This window comes from Pelobates fuscus, chromosome 10 (genome assembly GCF_036172605.1).
Source record: "Pelobates fuscus isolate aPelFus1 chromosome 10, aPelFus1.pri, whole genome shotgun sequence".
Classification (NCBI taxonomy): domain Eukaryota; kingdom Metazoa; phylum Chordata; class Amphibia; order Anura; family Pelobatidae; genus Pelobates; species Pelobates fuscus.
In genome coordinates, this window is record NC_086326.1 from 95,817,533 (window position 1) to 95,834,788 (window position 17,256).

General features: G+C 39.6%; 1 protein-coding gene across 2 annotated transcripts in view; it reads left to right on the forward strand.

Moving 5' to 3' along the window:
* The window catches only part of POLR3A (RNA polymerase III subunit A), a 59,512-nt gene that overhangs the window by 10,230 nt on the left and 32,026 nt on the right, over positions 1-17,256 (forward strand). For both annotated transcript variants that reach the window (XM_063434197.1, XM_063434198.1), the window contains exons 8-20: positions 2,548-2,684; positions 3,081-3,184; positions 3,686-3,827; positions 4,078-4,218; positions 4,823-4,892; positions 4,999-5,126; positions 5,215-5,353; positions 7,700-7,864; positions 8,206-8,378; positions 8,661-8,772; positions 9,364-9,482; positions 10,540-10,677; positions 16,228-16,398. In XM_063434197.1, coding sequence (XP_063290267.1) covers positions 2,548-2,684; positions 3,081-3,184; positions 3,686-3,827; positions 4,078-4,218; positions 4,823-4,892; positions 4,999-5,126; positions 5,215-5,353; positions 7,700-7,864; positions 8,206-8,378; positions 8,661-8,772; positions 9,364-9,482; positions 10,540-10,677; positions 16,228-16,398 — 1,739 coding nt within the window. The remainder of the gene's footprint in view (positions 1-2,547; positions 2,685-3,080; positions 3,185-3,685; positions 3,828-4,077; positions 4,219-4,822; positions 4,893-4,998; positions 5,127-5,214; positions 5,354-7,699; positions 7,865-8,205; positions 8,379-8,660; positions 8,773-9,363; positions 9,483-10,539; positions 10,678-16,227; positions 16,399-17,256) is intronic.

Consider the following 17,256-nt stretch of genomic DNA (forward strand, 5'->3'; position numbering starts at 1 on the left):
CTGACTACATCGTTACAACATTTTTTTAAAAAAACATTTTTTTTGTCAATCTTTCTTTTATTAAGGCATGCGAAATGGGTTACAGAATAAAGAGTGGGAAATGTACGAGTGGTAAACAATATAGGGTTAATACATCGTTAACATTGATGAGTTACATTTCCTGTTTAGTAATGCCTCATTTTTGGTTTTATGTCTAATGAAAACATATTATAAACAGAAGCAGTGCCTGTCTAAATAGACTATTAAGAGTAATACTAGGCTATGCAAGGTCTTGGACATGGTACACGTTGTACTGAAGCTAAGCTTGTGACAATACGATTAATGTTGAAAAACCTAAGGTATGACATTGCGCATCTCGGGATACTAACTTGCTATACCTATAAGTGATAACGCAAGACACAATAGCTATTAATAATATGCAAGTAATTATCCTGACCTGGTGATACACAACTATGTAATGCTTGGGGGGGGGGGGGGCATAAGATTAGTTGTGTAGTAAGGTGAGAACATATTGCAATGAAACAGCAGATTGGATCATAAAATCCTACAATTGCTATGGAAACAATCGAACCACTATATGTATTAAGGTAAGGCCAGATACGGCCTAAAAATAGAAAACCAAAGAAAATATAATGAAAAGTCAGCCATTGTCCACTTCTGAGCAGGAGACGAAGGAGGCTACCTTCCACATGTCCACAAGGTGTTTGTAGCTGTGTTAGAGGCCTTTTGTTTTATAAGCTCGCTCACTGAGGAACAATTCAGATTTAAGATTATTGCGCTGTCACTGATTGTACTGCCGTTTCTTCATGGCCGTGTATGACATGTGCAGCTGTTTCATGTTATTTGTTTCACAGCAACAGCATTGCGATAAGGAGGAGATGTCCTCCTCTGTTGCTTTAACCTAGTCAGCAATAGCTTTAACCTAGTCAGCAATAGCTACCTCCTCCTGGACCACCGCCAGATCTGCTCGAAAAAAAGTCCTGGATAGTGACCATAAGGTCCATGATGTCGCCTTATGTAGCTGGGGCCATCTGGTGCTCTGTCTGTAGGTGAGTTCCCGGCTGTGCAGCCTCTGGTATAGGGTCAAGAGCATCCAACAATTCCTCGGAGGAGGATGAGCTGGGATTTTCAGGCTGCTCTGACGTCTTTGGCCTATGCCTCGCTTGAAAGAGTTGAACATTCTCTGGTTACCGTCCCCGAGAGGGTCTTAAGCTTTTTGGATATCTGGGACCCCTTGGGAGTCGGATTGCGGCAGTGCTGGTAATGATTTTAGGTATTTTAGCCAATGAATCCGCAGATATGCAACCACTCTCTGCACCTCCGCACCCCACCATTTAATAATAAACTGTAGAATTTTTAGGTGAACATGGGCTTGCATGCATTCTATAATTTATTTTTATTTTTATTTTTTACTACCTACAAGCAAAACATATTAGTGCACTTATGGTATTAACGGCACACCCCATCCTCATAATAACTTTAGCTTAATCAAGCTATTTTGAGGGCAGGGGTGTCTTCATTTAGGGATTAAACTGTTTTGATGCTTTAACCCCTTAAGGACCAAACTTCTGGAATAAAAGGGAATCATGACATGTCACACATGTCATGTGTCCTTAAGGGGTTAATGCTTGATTTTGGTGCCGGACACCTTGCCACAGTAAACATGCAAAACATGTAAATCGTGGTCACATTCAAATAAAACATATGTTTTGTGAACATTCAGACATTCTCATTAAACATTTGTTTGTAAGACTGTCACCATCTCTACAGCTGTAGATGTGCTTGATGTTAATCTGTCTCCCTATAATTGTCTGCTACAACATTGTCTGATGCTTCATTTAAATTCTGTGAAGAAACAGACGCACACATATCCAGTGTGACACATAGCTTAAAACCAAAACCAGTAATTAAAATAACATGTACGTATAGCCTCCTAGTTATAAGTTACAACAACCATGCTGGTTTATCTCCATTATGTAGTAAAGTGTACAGTTTTGCAAATAATAAATCTAATTCTTTTTTATAAGCAGTTTATGAACCCCTGTCTTTAGTTAAAAAAAAAAATAAGGGAGAGAGAAAGTGTAATGAGTTAAAAGGTACCATGTAGAGCCCAGAGCCAGGGATTTTTTTATTTTTGTAATTTGAAGAATTGTTACAAACTTGAAGTAGAACATAAATTTCAAAAAGTACATCCTTGTTGCCATGCTGCAGTGATGCAATGCAAGGGTCCAGCAAGATGAGCTGATGTGGCATTGGTGTCATCCGGTGGCTGTAGGGGTTGTGTGGACAAAATAAAATATAACTTATCCTTCCCGTGGTCGATTAATGGATGGAAATATTGCGCCTAATTCCTTTAAATATGTTCATACATCCCCTGAAAAATTTACCCATGTGAAACAAAAAAAAAACAGCATTCATTTCTTTTCTGCATGGCTTTCACTTCTAGTAAATAAATTATGGTATTAAAAAAAAAAGCTAAACTAAAAACTATGGGGAAAAACAAACCTGTTCCTTACAGTGTCACTTTGACCACCCATTCTCTTTCAGGTCGATTCAGAGGAAATCTCTCTGGTAAGAGAGTAGATTTCTCTGGACGTACTGTGATTTCTCCTGACCCAAATCTCCGAATTGACGAAGTTGCTGTTCCTGTCCATGTAGCTAAAATATTGACCTTTCCCGAAAAGGTTAGTGCTGACAGGGCTTTTTCTTTCAGTCTGTAATTGTAAATATCGAGATAACATAATGGCGAAAATGGAAAATAAAAACCGCATGTAGCTTATACACTTCCAGAAGCTAAAACGTAGGTGTGTTTTTGGTTTTTTTTCCATCAAGAAAAGTCACACTCTTTACGCAAGCGTGTTTGGGGGTGTAGAATACACATTTACTCTCCTGTTAAGGCTACATTTAAATAGTTTCCTAGTGCTCAATCATACTACTGCTAACCATGTCCTTTTAAAGTGATTCTAGTTTGAGAATCCCTACAAAACCATCACTTACTTCAAGCCACTAGTTACTCTATTTTAGACAAAAATGGATAATGTGGATGAGATTTTCATTCTTCTCCTTTCTGCTTTGTATAGGTAAACAAGGCAAATATCCACTTTATGCGGAAATTAGTGCAGAGTGGGCCAGATGTTCATCCGGGAGCCAACTTCATTCAGCAGAGACACACCCAGATGAAGAGGTTCCTTTTTTATTTGTGTTATATCCAGTTGTGTAAACTCCTATACAAAAGTGTTATGAAATTGAAAACATGTTTATATGTAATTCCCCTTGCTAGACATGCTTTACTATGGTCCAAGGTTTTACAATTTGGGACTAATCTAATAATTATACTGTTTTGGACAATTAGTCTTGACTGGTTTTGGGTGGTCAGATGTGGCCTGGTCTGTGATGTATCTAAAGGCACAAATAGACGTGCTTGGGTGATGATAGCACGTTCTAAGCCTATATATTCCTGCTGCCACAGTTTGGAATTAGAGTTCTATAGTTCGAGCCACCTGTGAGTAATTGAGATATGCTGGCCACTATTTAACTCTTAATCTCATCAGGGCACCAGAACATATGCCTCAATGTCATGGTTAGTAAGGACATATTAATCCCCATTGACTTGGTTTTAACGGATTGTTTATATAGTGAATACATAAACACTGACTGTTCTCTCTTGTCCATTATTATTGGGTAGATTCTTGAAGTATGGAAATCGTGAGAAGATTGCTCAGGAACTGAGGTTCGGAGACATTGTGGAGAGGCACCTTATAGATGGAGATATAGTTCTCTTTAACAGACAGCCTTCTCTGCACAAGCTCAGCATCATGGCTCATATTGTGAGTGACCGCAATGAATATGCATATTTAATATTAATATAATTAATATATTCTGCACTTTTTGCAGAAGTGATGGCAGAAGGCTTGAGAATGCTCTGTCAGTGTATCGCTTACTAGGGCGATATATGAAGCAAGCCTTTTCAATTGTTTGAGTTCTGAATTGGGCTCTTTTAAACACTGCAATTTGTGGGGGAAAACACGCCAAATGCATAAACTGTCTGCGTCTGTGCACTTTGTTTGATCTTTGCAGGCCCGTGTTAAACCACACAGGACATTCCGCTTCAATGAATGTGTCTGTACCCCTTACAATGCTGATTTTGATGGAGATGAAATGAATTTACATCTGCCCCAGACAGAGGAAGCCAAGGCCGAAGCCTACGTGTTAATGGGAGTAAGTAATTCTGACTAGATAATTACAGAGTAGATTGTAGTATGTTCCTCAGAAAATTGATTGTTGAATTTAAAGGCACTTTCTAAAACTGGTCAGTTCTTCCCTTTTTATTCCTTTTGTATCTGTGCATTCATATGGGCAGTAGTGAAAGTGGAGTTGTAGGGGGTTACCGCCAGAGAGGTTTTTGGGTCTATATCTGTAGCTCTTGACCCAGTATTAAGGCTCCTGTGCAGTAATGTCAGTCTGTATAATGGGAAACCCCTTTTACAACGCGAGTGTAAAATTTGTTAATAGATGATTGAGACTGTACTTTGTCTCTAATACCAGGTAGGTATTAGAAGACATACAGGATGTTGTAAGTGGGCAGTCATGATTGTAGTTGTACTTTTAATTTATTTGTTTATTTAATGGTGAGAGTTGTGTTTTTGTTTTGTTTTTTGTTGGTTTTTTGCTCAGTAATTTCTGGCAAACTATAATAAGCTTTTAGGACTAAATGTCTTCTTTTTCCTCTCACTAGTGTGATTTTTATCTTTTGGTTTGTTTTTTTTAGTATTGGGTAATCAAAATTAGACATTAACATTAATTTTTTACACTTATGTTTCAGACTAAAGCCAACCTTGTAACACCAAGAAATGGAGAACCTCTGATAGCAGCCATCCAGGATTTTCTCACAGGTCTGTGCAATTAATGATTTAATAATTCATATTCTGTAGTTCTCTATGCAATATCCAATAAGTTAAGAGATAATATCTATCACACTACTAACCTCTCCATCACCAGCTGCCTACCTCATCACATCAAAGGACACATTTTTTGACCGCTCAAAGACCTGTCAAATCATTGCTTCTATTCTGGTGGGGAAAGATGAGAAGATTAAAGTTCGACTCCCTCCTCCTACCATTCTCAAGGTATGCTTTTGTCAAGTAACATATAGGTGTAGCAAGTTGTGCTAGAGAGAGAATTTTATTTTTCTCTCATTGATTTCCATTTCTTTAGCCTGTGACACTGTGGACGGGGAAGCAGATTTTTGGTCTTATCCTTCAACCCAGCCTTGATAATCCTGTCCGTGCCAATTTACGGACTAAAGGCAAGCAGTATTGCGGAAAAGGAGAGGATCTTTGTTACAATGATTCATGTAAGTGAACATTAGCTACTTGTTCTTAACCTAACATTTAATATGCAGGTATGTTTGATATACTTTTATTGCATAAAATCTGTTGCAACAAAACACACTCACTAAATATTTTCTCCTACTGGAATTTCCAGTTTAGTTTTGTCCTTTTATAAAGGTGCTTGAACAAGCTGGACCCCCAAATATCTTCTCCATTAAGTGAGATTGTTTGATTATAGTTTTCTAGCTTGGTGCCATCTTTGGCAAGAATGGTGACATGGGATTAAGGGATATATTTTTTTCCAAATTATTTTTACTTACCAGCCTGAGTAATCCTCTTCTGAATGAAACCTCTGACTCTTTCAGGTTGTTGCTTTCAAGGGGAATATTGGGACGCAGATGTCAGGCTGCCAATAGTGTAACATGAGGGAGTGGAGTGACCACCCAAACATGTTTGTCCAGATGTGGGCCACAGTGGACATAACTCATAGCATAGTTTTATGCCAGATAATGTTCGCTGGATCAGTTGGTACCCTTCGATAGATGCCGTAATGGTTCCATGGGACTTCAGGCTAATTTATCTAAAAACTCACTCAGTTCATGGCATGGAACCACCAGAAATCTGATTATCTTTATTACTCTGTCATAGCCCCACAGTTCTTGACACTTGGATATGATCAGGATGCCCAAGTGAAAACCTTCAACATTCTCTTGAGCTTTACTTTGTACTTCAAGATCTGAATCTTGAGATCCTGTCTTTTATAGTATGGCCCACATGTGCATAGCTTGGCAAGGTAAAATATGTTTGGCAATTAGACAATATTATTAACATCTTTACTCAAACAAGAAAACTATAGACTTTTTTTTTTTTTTTTTTGATAAGCCACTATTGGACAGGACTGTGGCCCACTCTACTAGAGTACTGTCAACTTTTCTGCACTTTCCATTTTTGAATAGATCTATCAACCATTTGGCAATGTGTTTAATGTTATGTTTGTTACATTACTTTGCCTGGAAAAGTTCCACTTTTTTTCTCTTTGTATAGACGTGCTCTAAATCCACCCATTTGACCTTTTTCGGTGTAAAGGGACACTATGGTCAACAAACCGCTTTGGCTTAATGAAGCAGTTTTGGTGTATAGATCAGGACCTTGCAGTCTCACTGCTCAGTTCTCTGCTATTAGGAGTTATATCACTTTGCTTATACAGCCATAGCCAAACCTCCTTGCATGTGACTTACATAGCCTTCCTAAACACTCTCTGTAAAATATTATCTAATGTTTATACTTCCTTTATTGCAAGTTCTGTTTCTTAAATTTCTTCTTCAAGTTCAATTTCTTATCGCCTGCTCTGTTAATAGCTAACTAAATGTTGTAGTAGCCTCCTGTATGTAATTAAAGTTCAAATTACAGAGCAGGAGATAAAAATGTTTAAAGTAAGTTTACATCTGATTGAAAATGAAACCATTTCGTCTTCATGCAGGCTGTGTCAGTCACAGCCAGGGGAGGCATGGCTAGGGCTGTATAAACCAAAACAAAAAGTGATTTATCTCATAAATGGCAGAGGCATAATCTATATACAAAAACTGCTTCACTAAAGAGAGACACTATAGGCACCCAGACCACTTTCTCATTGAAGTGGTGTGGGTGCAGTGACCCTGTCCCTCTTAGTCCTGCAATGTAAATATAGCGTTTTTTTGAGAAACTGCAATATTTGCATTGATAAACGCTAGTGGAATTCTTAGTACTACAGACAGCCACTAGAGGCTCTTCCTGGAGCCTGCATGTGGACATCCAGCGTCAGAGAAAACCCCGTAGGAGGCAATGCTTTCCCATAAGGGAAGGCCTAATTGTGCGCGACCCTCGCTACGCATGCACATTAGATCCCAGCCATCGGATATCTAATCAGTGATGGAATCAGCCAGATGGTGGGGGCCAGAGGGCACTATTGTGTTGGGGATACAGATTTGTAATCCTAACACTACATTTTCCCTTTTAGCTAAAGTTATTTTAGTGACTACAGTATCCTTTTAAGTACTTAATGCCATGTGTGTAAATAACGTTTTGGATATTGATGACCATTTAAATTAGAGGAAAAAATTGTATACTTGGCAGTAAAAACATTTTCTGTTTTTTTTTTTTTTTTGTACTTGTTTTGTTTGGATGCTGATATCTTGAGTTATACATCAGTTGTACCACATTTCCCGAAATTTACCTTATTGCTCCTTTCTCTTCTCTTCTTTCTTATTCTATTTGATAAACAGGATGAATCAATCTAGGTATGGTTTGAACCAGACACGTTTCACATTGATATGAATTTAGAAATGCCTTTGGAACAGATCTGTTCACGGTTGTCTTTTATGTTTCTGCAGACGTGAATATTCATAACAGTGAACTGATGTGTGGCACCATGGACAAGGGAACGCTGGGATCTGGCTCCAAGAACAACATATTCTACATCCTTCTGCGAGACTGGGGGCAGATGGAAGCTGCCAATTCAATGTCACGCTTGGCAAGACTGGCACCAGTTTACCTTTGTGAGTATGCAATAGAATGTTTAATTTTTTTTTCCTTGCATTCTGCAGACAAGTATTTGCAACAACACAAGTTGGACGACAGGAACAGAGTGGGTTGAGGGCCTTGCTCAAATGAGCTTACATTCTAATATTTCAGTGATAAGGTATAAGTGGAAGTCTCTTCTATTTACTATTATAAGGGCTCTTTACCAGTAGATCTGTGTAACAATGAAAGAATTTTTCAAAAACGATGTAACTGTGTTTTGAAGTGTTGCTAAATTTGAAAGTGTTTACATACACCAATGAGTAGATTCGTTCACTTTGGAAAAGCTCTGATGATGTCATTGTTGATGATCCCGCAGCCAACCGTGGTTTTTCTATTGGTATTGGGGATGTCACACCAGGACAGGGGCTGTTGAAGGCCAAACAGGATCTTCTAGATGCTGGATATAAGAAATGTGATGAATATATAGAGGCTCTAAACACAGGCAAATTGCAACAGCAACCTGGGTGCAGTGCGGAGGAAACTTTGGAGGTACGTGATTTGTTAAATAACATTACAGATCCAATATCCATTCTTCAGTGTAGGTCTGGCATTTAAGACAACCTATATATTAAATTAAAATATATTTGTTGTTTATGTTGGGGGGATTCCAGGGAAATGTTTTGTTACAGTCTTCCTGCCATGTTACTAGAGCATAGTAGTTAGTAGTTACTGTGTTGCAATATTGTGTGTGTTTTACCTTTTACTCCTGCAAGTCTTTTAAGTGAATAATTTTTGCTCTGCTTGTTTGTGTTTTTCTTTCCTCTATCCTAGGCCCTGATCTTGAGAGAGTTATCAGTAATCAGAGACCATGCTGGTAGCGCCTGTCTAAGGGAACTGGATAAGAGCAACAGCCCACTCATCATGGCCCTCTGTGGCTCCAAAGGTAGTATCGTAGGTTCTTCTTCAATTAAATGCACAGCTTTTGTGGTAAGATAGAAACGTAACTGAAGTTTTCTGAAAAACGAATCCTTTATGAATAACTGCAACGGACCATTTATGATTGTACTGATTGTACAGACTTTTGCGCATGTCAGCTAAAGCATGCCCCTGATAGATTTATTTGAAAACTAAGGATACCATACGTATTTTGTTCCAAATCTTTCATGCCTTTGCCTGAACAGAGTGCCTATCGATTTATAGTGGGATCTATGCTCAGATTTTCAAAAAAAAATTTGAAGTTGGTTAACTTAAGGTTCCATTTAACAATTGAATCACTGGCATCATAAGGTGTGATGGACTAAACCCTATATGATGGTTAAGGTATCTGTGATACAACTTAACAGAATACTGTAGGGTAAAACATTTTGAAAAGTTTCACATGTATATCATTCGTATCGGGGATTATCACGGTGCAGTTTTAGTTCTTTGTAAATAGTTTCTCATTATATACATTTTATAGCATGCATTTTTATTTAAATTCGCATGTGGATGTCATTGTCTTCACTTTGACGATATCATTGTCTTCTCTCCACAGGTTCCTTCATTAACATATCCCAGATGATTGCTTGTGTTGGCCAGCAGGCCATCAGTGGCTTTCGTGTCCCTGATGGCTTTGAGAACCGATCCCTCCCACACTTTGAGAAACATTCAAAGGTGACACAATAACACTGCTTAATGTGTTCTTTAAAACAGCTGTTTTGTTTTTGGTTTTTTGTTGTTGTTAAAAAATCTAGAATGAGATCAGGATAAATCTGGTCTGGTAAGCCTCAAGCTGTGTATATAATAGTGTTAAAGTGATATACTTATACATACACAACCCTCTACTATAATTCAGTGGTGTCTTTGTGTAGAAGAGATTAGAAAACCGGTGGAGCGAATTTCTATAATCCGTCATAGATATGATAACATTTAGCTGTTTGGACCATTTGGAATTTAGAAGTTCTTCAATCATGGCAGAATATATACAGACACGTGTAGCTCCCATTCATATTTGAATATCAGCACATATTTTCTAGTCTACCTGTAACTTACCTGTGAGGTTTCCTCCCAATCTCATTCAAGTTCATGGTTCCTGATATCTAGTATAATAACCTCACAGTTTTACAGTGTTTACAATTTATTTGACTAACATTGTTCGTATATAGTATTTGGGAGACTTCTTTATACACCATCTTATGGGGCACTTAATCTTTCATATAACAGCTGTTGTTTTGTAGCATGTATGACACCATTTGTTCATATTCACGTTACTGTCTACTTTCTGACATAATTTACCCTTAGAAGGTACATCATACTATGCTCCCCTTATCTTGTTGTAGTACAGTCTAAAAATTACACAAAGAAAAGGTCCAGTGTTGGGTGACAAAAAGTCGCCTAGCCACCTGCAAGTGCCTCTAGTGGCTCTCTGGTAGAGAGCCACCTGAGGTTGAGTTAAACCTGCAAGGTAATTATTGCAGTTTATCAATACCTGTAAAAATTGCCATTGCAGGCTTAAGCTGACAGGGACAGTGCACCTAGACTACTTCAATGAGCCATAGTGTTGAATATTAGTCATAGACCTTAGCAACTGGAAGTTTCACGTTCAGCAAGCTCTGATTTAATCTCCGTTTGTTAATGAATGGGCTTGAAGTAATCATTTATTCCATATTCGCACCTGAGGATTTTATTTTTGCTTCTTTGTTTTTGAAACCTACTTTTATTTAATTTGTAGCTTCCAGCAGCCAAAGGTTTTGTGGCCAACAGTTTCTATTCAGGTTTGACTCCTACCGAATTCTTTTTTCACACCATGGCTGGACGAGAGGGTCTGGTGGACACTGCTGTCAAGACAGCAGAAACTGGATACATGCAGGTAAGATAGAAACCATTCCCTTAAATTGGATTACGGACTTTGGAGTCCTTATTTATCTACATGTTATGTCTACTCAACCCTGCTTGGTGGTCTACTTTCCAATGTAATTCCTGAAAAACGGTTTCACTGTAAATTTCTGCATACTCTGCACTTGTTCTACTTCAAGCACAGTGACCAATAAAAATCATTAAAAAAAAAAGAAAAGAAACCATTCCCTTAAATTTGGTGCTGAAAATGCTTTTGTTTTCAAATTATCGGCCTCTTTTCCACTTTCAAATCCCTTCGGCTCAGTAACGAAATTCTAGAGCTGAAAAGTGGTCTTTAGAATGATTCCCGACCATATTAAATTGTATGTTCCACCCAGTACGAGATGTCATAAACCAAGTGCAGAGCAATAACAAAAAAGATTGGGGGCACACCCGAAAAAGGCATTCTACAGGAATGGTGCTGCCGTTGTGGCCAATATTCATACGTGATACAAATTAAGTTACGGCACACACATAAAAATACACTAATAATGTTATCAGGCTACTTAATTCGCCCATCTAAGAAAACAAATATGGGGATTCACTTCCACCACGTGGCCATATTGTGTTAAGCCCACAACTATGTCACAGTAAACCCAATATCGGTGGGTCCTATACTAATTCCTAATGTGGCAGACAAATTAAATAGTACAAAATAAGCCAAAGTGTATTAAGTTAATCTATTGGAAGAGCTCTGTGAGTATACAAAATTAATGTGGTAAAGCAATTAAAAACCGTGTCAAGACTATACAATTAAAGTGGATGAATATACTCACAATGCAAATGAATATGTGCTAAATGAAGTAAACCAAGTGCAGGGCAGCAGTATATATATAATTTATGAATAACTTTATTACTCCATTCTGGCTGTGTTTGACTCAAATCAGCGGGGCTGTGTATATTCTGTGCTACCACATACAGTGTAAAATTCACAAGGGTCCATTTTTAAATGTCTGTTTTGGCAAGCCTAACTCATAGTGGAGCCAAGTAAATTCTCCTGTTAAGGAATACAGCTGCATAATTGTTTACAGCACTGGTTCAGGGATGACATGAACTTGTCAATGTACAATCCCATCTCAGAAGATTACTGTCCAATTTCATTCCCTAAGGGGCTTACATCTCTACAGGTTTTCAGTATAATTCTAAATGGGCAGTGTAGGTTAAACATGGTCATGTTTGGACAAGCACCACTCTGCTATAATTGCATTGCTGGACCCAATCCATTTGATGGTTTAACATACATTTCCATGGACACGTTTCAAATTAAAATTGTATGCCTGGCTTTAATAATATATAAACTTTTGACAACCCTTCTTAGAGTTGGCTGCATTATGTTTTGTTGTTTTTTATTTTATTTAGAAATACGTGTGCCATTTGGGGAAAAATGAAGTCTTCTAATACCGTTATTTATTTTTAAAAAGGGCCTCTTTGCTTCTGACAGGAAAGTGAGATATTAACATAACACGGTGCGCAGTTAAACACATCGCAAAAAAGTGGAACTTTGTAGTTAAATCATTTTTTAATGACGGAACACTTCAAAGTTACAGTTGAACTTTACTTTCAGAGCATACATTTCCACTTTGTTTTTAATAACCTAGGATTTAAATAGTTGCAAACAGTGTAACTTTAATCAAATGTGTTTATTTAACCCCTTAAGGACACAGCTTCTGGAACAAAAGGGAATCATGACGGAATATTTCTGTCATGTCCTTTAGAGGTTAATAAACTTGTCAGAACATGCATAATAAGGATAAAATCTAAATTTAGTATCCATCACACGACAGAAAATTCCCATGTCCCCTCCCCTCCCACCCCACCCCCAATCCTGTGGACTGATTAGTGTCCTTTCAGTGTGACTATACAATGTATATCACTGGGTATTCAAGTGAGAATGGACTACAGACCATGGGGAGGTGGGAATATGGGCTACAGATTTGAGGGTTGCAAATACAATCCTGCATTCACATACACTTTTTTTTTTTTTTTAATTCTTTATTTTGGTTGCGCAGGTGAGTACAATAACAATACAGACGCCACAACAGCGCACTCGTGTATACCAAACATTCAAAACAGTGGCATGGGCATTAGCGCATTTTTTTTTTGTGATTACAGGCTTATTTCAAAAGTTGAACTCACAACATTGGTAGAAACAATCATATATGCTAAGAGTCATAGGCTTTATAAATTCAATGTTATACACTAACTTAGACGTTGTGTTGAGGGCAGGTAAGTAAATACGTCAGGTCAGACAGTCCGGCAGTATGGTGTTTAGAGAGCTGCTAGTTAGCACAGTATGTTCAGTTAGTTCCTAATCTGTCCTGCCTCGATTATGTTAGTAGATATGCTATGAACATGCAGGTTTTCATAGTTGTACCAGTAGCTAATAATCAGGCACACTCAATTTTTGAGGAATCCAATCTGCAAACATATTTAAGCACAGCAGCGGTCTGAGTGTGATGATGGTTAAGTAGGTTAGGCCAGGATATTCAGGTGGAGTAGGTACGGTACACAGAAAATAAAACCCAAATAAGAAACCTATTGCCTACATTTGTGGCATACTGTCCACTATGCACGATTGAGACCTCACACAAAATGGGCCTAGGGAAGACAAAACAGTGTTACATAGGCTAAACAAGCTAGGCAGGCTAAACAATACCTGAGTGATTATAAGTGTACATGTCAATTCTGTAATATTTAATATTAACAGGCGAAGCCCTACTATGCAGCATAACTTCGGCTTAAAGTGTTTTATTAAGCTGCAAACCGGCTAGATCTATTCGTCGATTTGGTAATATCATGGGATAGACAGGCTTACTCAGGTAACACTAGTTGATTACCCAGGCTAGTGCTAAGCGCCAAGTTTATAGTAGCGATGTGCGCGAGGCCCAGAGGTAACCCTCAGAGAGGAGCCGGACACCTATCACCTAGCCCATGAAAAATCAGCGTATATCTGAACGGGTCCCCTGCAGAGGTGTCTAGCCGGAGTGTGATATAGCTAAGCCGTTATGTGTGGGTAGGCTAATTAAACAGTACGTTACAAAAACAGATCATAAACTTTCTATCATTCGCCTGTCGTGGGGATGTGGGGCATGAAAAATCAAAATTAAAATTAAAAATTGGCAGGACATAGTCCTCAATGGCTGCATTGATGTGATAGCATGACAGCAGTCCAGGCCGCCGTGCGGCAGGGAGAGTTAGTGAGTGTCAGCCTACACCAATGTTCGGCTCTGGCCGGGCACATACCGAAAAGTCCCCTGGGGTCTTGGCATCGCCGATCATGGTTGCTGTTCTAACAGTAACGGCAGGTGTATGACAGGAATTCCACCTAGTCTATGCTCCAATATTAGGTATATACAACGTGTGAATTAGGCTGAGAGCAACACAAATTATGCCTACATGAGAGAGGGAGAGGAAATAAACATGAGGGAGAAACAAGTTGGGTGCCATGTAGGCATGCAAAATAGGTGGCAGGTAATCTAAGAGCAGGTCTGATGCGTGCTTTGGGGCGCTATACTAATGTATAATGACTCATGGAGGTGCTGAAACAATTGGCAGTTAGCAGTAAACATTTAGTTGACAGTGTATATTACGTGAAAGTTCAATCTCGTCGGAAAGTCTCTTTTTAAGAGGTTGCAGTGTAGCATGGACAGCGTCCATAGAAAAAGAGGCTTCAAGGTTGTACCCCATAAATGTCCTCTGTTTAGGTGGTGACCGCGGCATATGTGACTGGCGTGAGGTTCCGAGGAACGAACGGGGCGCTGGCTGCCGGGTTCCAACTGTGAGTCGGAGTGGTAGTGGCTTTGGGGCCCGCCTGGAGAAGTGAGTCGCATGTTAGGCCCAAAGTCTGTAGCAGGTCTGCAGCATCCTGTGGGTCGTGGATTTGGTGGATTGTTTCCCCACGCTGCACTTGGAGTGAGCTGGGGAACCGCCAGCGGTATGGAATGTTATGTTGCTGGAGTGTGGTAGTGAGGGGTCGGAGTGATCTTCGCCACGCCAGGGTGCCCCCTGACAGGTCCTCGAAGAATGTCAGCTTTGCGCTCTCAAATTGTAAGGGGGTTTTTCCCCGGAGGGCGGTTAGGACCGTTGCCTTGTCTGCTCCATTTTTAAAGGTAAGTATAGTGTCTCTGGTGGCTGATTTAGGGGCTTTGGCTGGTTTTGGGATCCGGAAGATGTTTGTGGGTATGACAGAGGTACGGTTACCTGAAGGGAGTATGCTGGTTAGGAGGCGATCGATTTTACGCGGGACTTCTGTCTCCGGCAGCTCGTCCGGAAGCCCTCTGATTTTAACATTGCATTGCCTTTTCGTATCCTCCTGGGCATCTAAGCGCCGTTCCAGCAATGCGTGTTTATGGTGCAGCTCTTTCAGCTCGCCCCGCAGCGTGGCGATAGTGCTCTCGTGCTTTTGGGTGGAGGCCTCTAGCACCATGATACGGCCTGTCAGGCCTTGTAGTTCGCCCCTCAAGGCCGCGGTATCAGTGAGGATATTATGTTGTAGGTCCGCCAGCAGGGCTTTTAGCACCCCAGTGGTCACAAGCTCGGCATCAGGGTCCTTCTTTGCAGTGCTTGGGGTTTGCTTTGGCTTCGGGTCAGGAGTTAGGGGGTAGTCTTCTTCTGCTTCATCGGAATACTCGTCCGAGAAGTCCGTACAACCTCCGTGGAGCGCCGCCATATTGGCTTCGCTCGGGCCGCGTGCTCGCCTCCACATTTCCCTGATTGTGAGTCCTGGGGCTGTCATTTCTGTCGCCTTCTTCCTGTGTTTGCGACCCATTTGTCGTGTGGGATACCTGCGTGCAGGCTGCGGTCAGCGGTGGTAAGTTTTAACGATTTAAGCTCCTGAGATGTGCGACTGTTCACCTCGATACGCCAACCGGAAGCCCACATACACTTTTAAATTCAATCTCCCCATCCCCCAGTATGTCCCCACATTCACCCCCCACCCCCTTCCCCAGATATTTTATACCAATATGCCATTGTGTTCATGCAGATACTTCATGCCAATACGCCTTTGCCTACACACAGGCATACATAAAATGACCCTCCTTACATGCATGTCTCACGTACACATACTTCCCTGTGTGTGTGTATATACATATATATTCTCTCTCTCTCTCTCTCCTTACGTATGCCACTCTACATACACTGTCCTTTCCTTTTCATACATACCAAGACACTACATACAAATATGTACATGCATTCACATGTTCACTTCATACGAATCCACACCTTCATGTACATATAGTGAAGTTGTAGAGATACTTGAAAAAAAAACAACTAGTGATAGTTTACAAGTAACTCAAAATGGAAAACATTGAGCCATGTGTATACATTATTTTGACATTTTATTTATTATATATTTTTATTTTGTTTGTAAACTTTGCATCTTCTTTAAGTCACTAATTTCTTAAATGTACTACTTGGTAAAGACGTGAATCTCTTAATCAATCAAAATCAGAGAACTGATAGTGACATAATCACACTCTATTAGTTTTACCAGCTTAACTGTTTTTGTACTTATTATACCCAGAGGCGTCTGGTGAAATCTCTTGAAGACCTTTGCTCCCAGTATGACCTCACTGTCCGGAGTTCCACTGGTGATGTCATCCAGTTTATCTATGGGGGAGATGGGCTTGACCCTGCTGCCATGGAAGGAAAAGATGAACCTTTGGAGTTTAAACGTGTCCTTGAGAATGTTAAAGTAAGTGTTGTAATAAGTGAAAAAAATGACAAAACAACAAATTTATATAACTTTTGTAAATGATACCGTTTGTATTTAATGTTCTGTAGGAAACTTGATATTGACAAGTTCTACTTGCTGATGCATGTCAATTGAAATTTCTATTTGTTGTACTTTTAAGAAAAAACATAGAGAAAAGAGCAATAGTTTATGCTAGAGTACCAGTTGGTTAAAGCAACACTAAAATGTTAAGAAATAGAAATCTTTATTCCTAATACTTAGGTGTCCCTGTCCCTAGCCATATAGGTGCGCCGACCCTTATTATGAAATAATCATTTTTATAAACCCTTTTCCTGCGACATGATTCAGTCAGCGCTGCTTTACTCTCCTTCTCCCACAATGTCCTGGTCACCTCCGCGATGGTCCAATCCAATTCTCCTCATAGAAGAGCATGGAGGACCTGATGTACACGCGCGGCATGTGCCAAACACACATCCAAGATTTTCCATGGGATTAATGATTTCCTATGGGCGCAGAATAAACAACACGTTTGTGAAATAAGTATTTCAAGCAATTAATTGAAGGCCCATGGATATATGAAACATGTGGCTGTTCATATCCATGACCATGAGGCTTCAATCCATTCTTTGGACTGTTTTCTACTGATTTGTCAGAGAAGATAAGGTGATTGGTTATATTAAAAAAGGAAGGGTAATAGGCGCTCACTATAGTAACCAGGCAGCAGTATACAGGACAAGGATTCCCCAACCTTGTGAGTGAAATAGCAGAAAAAGAGAGGGCGTATACCGCGCTTATTGTTTTAAAAGTAAAATATACAAAAATACATACATATGTTCTTGGATATTCCAATTAATCGTG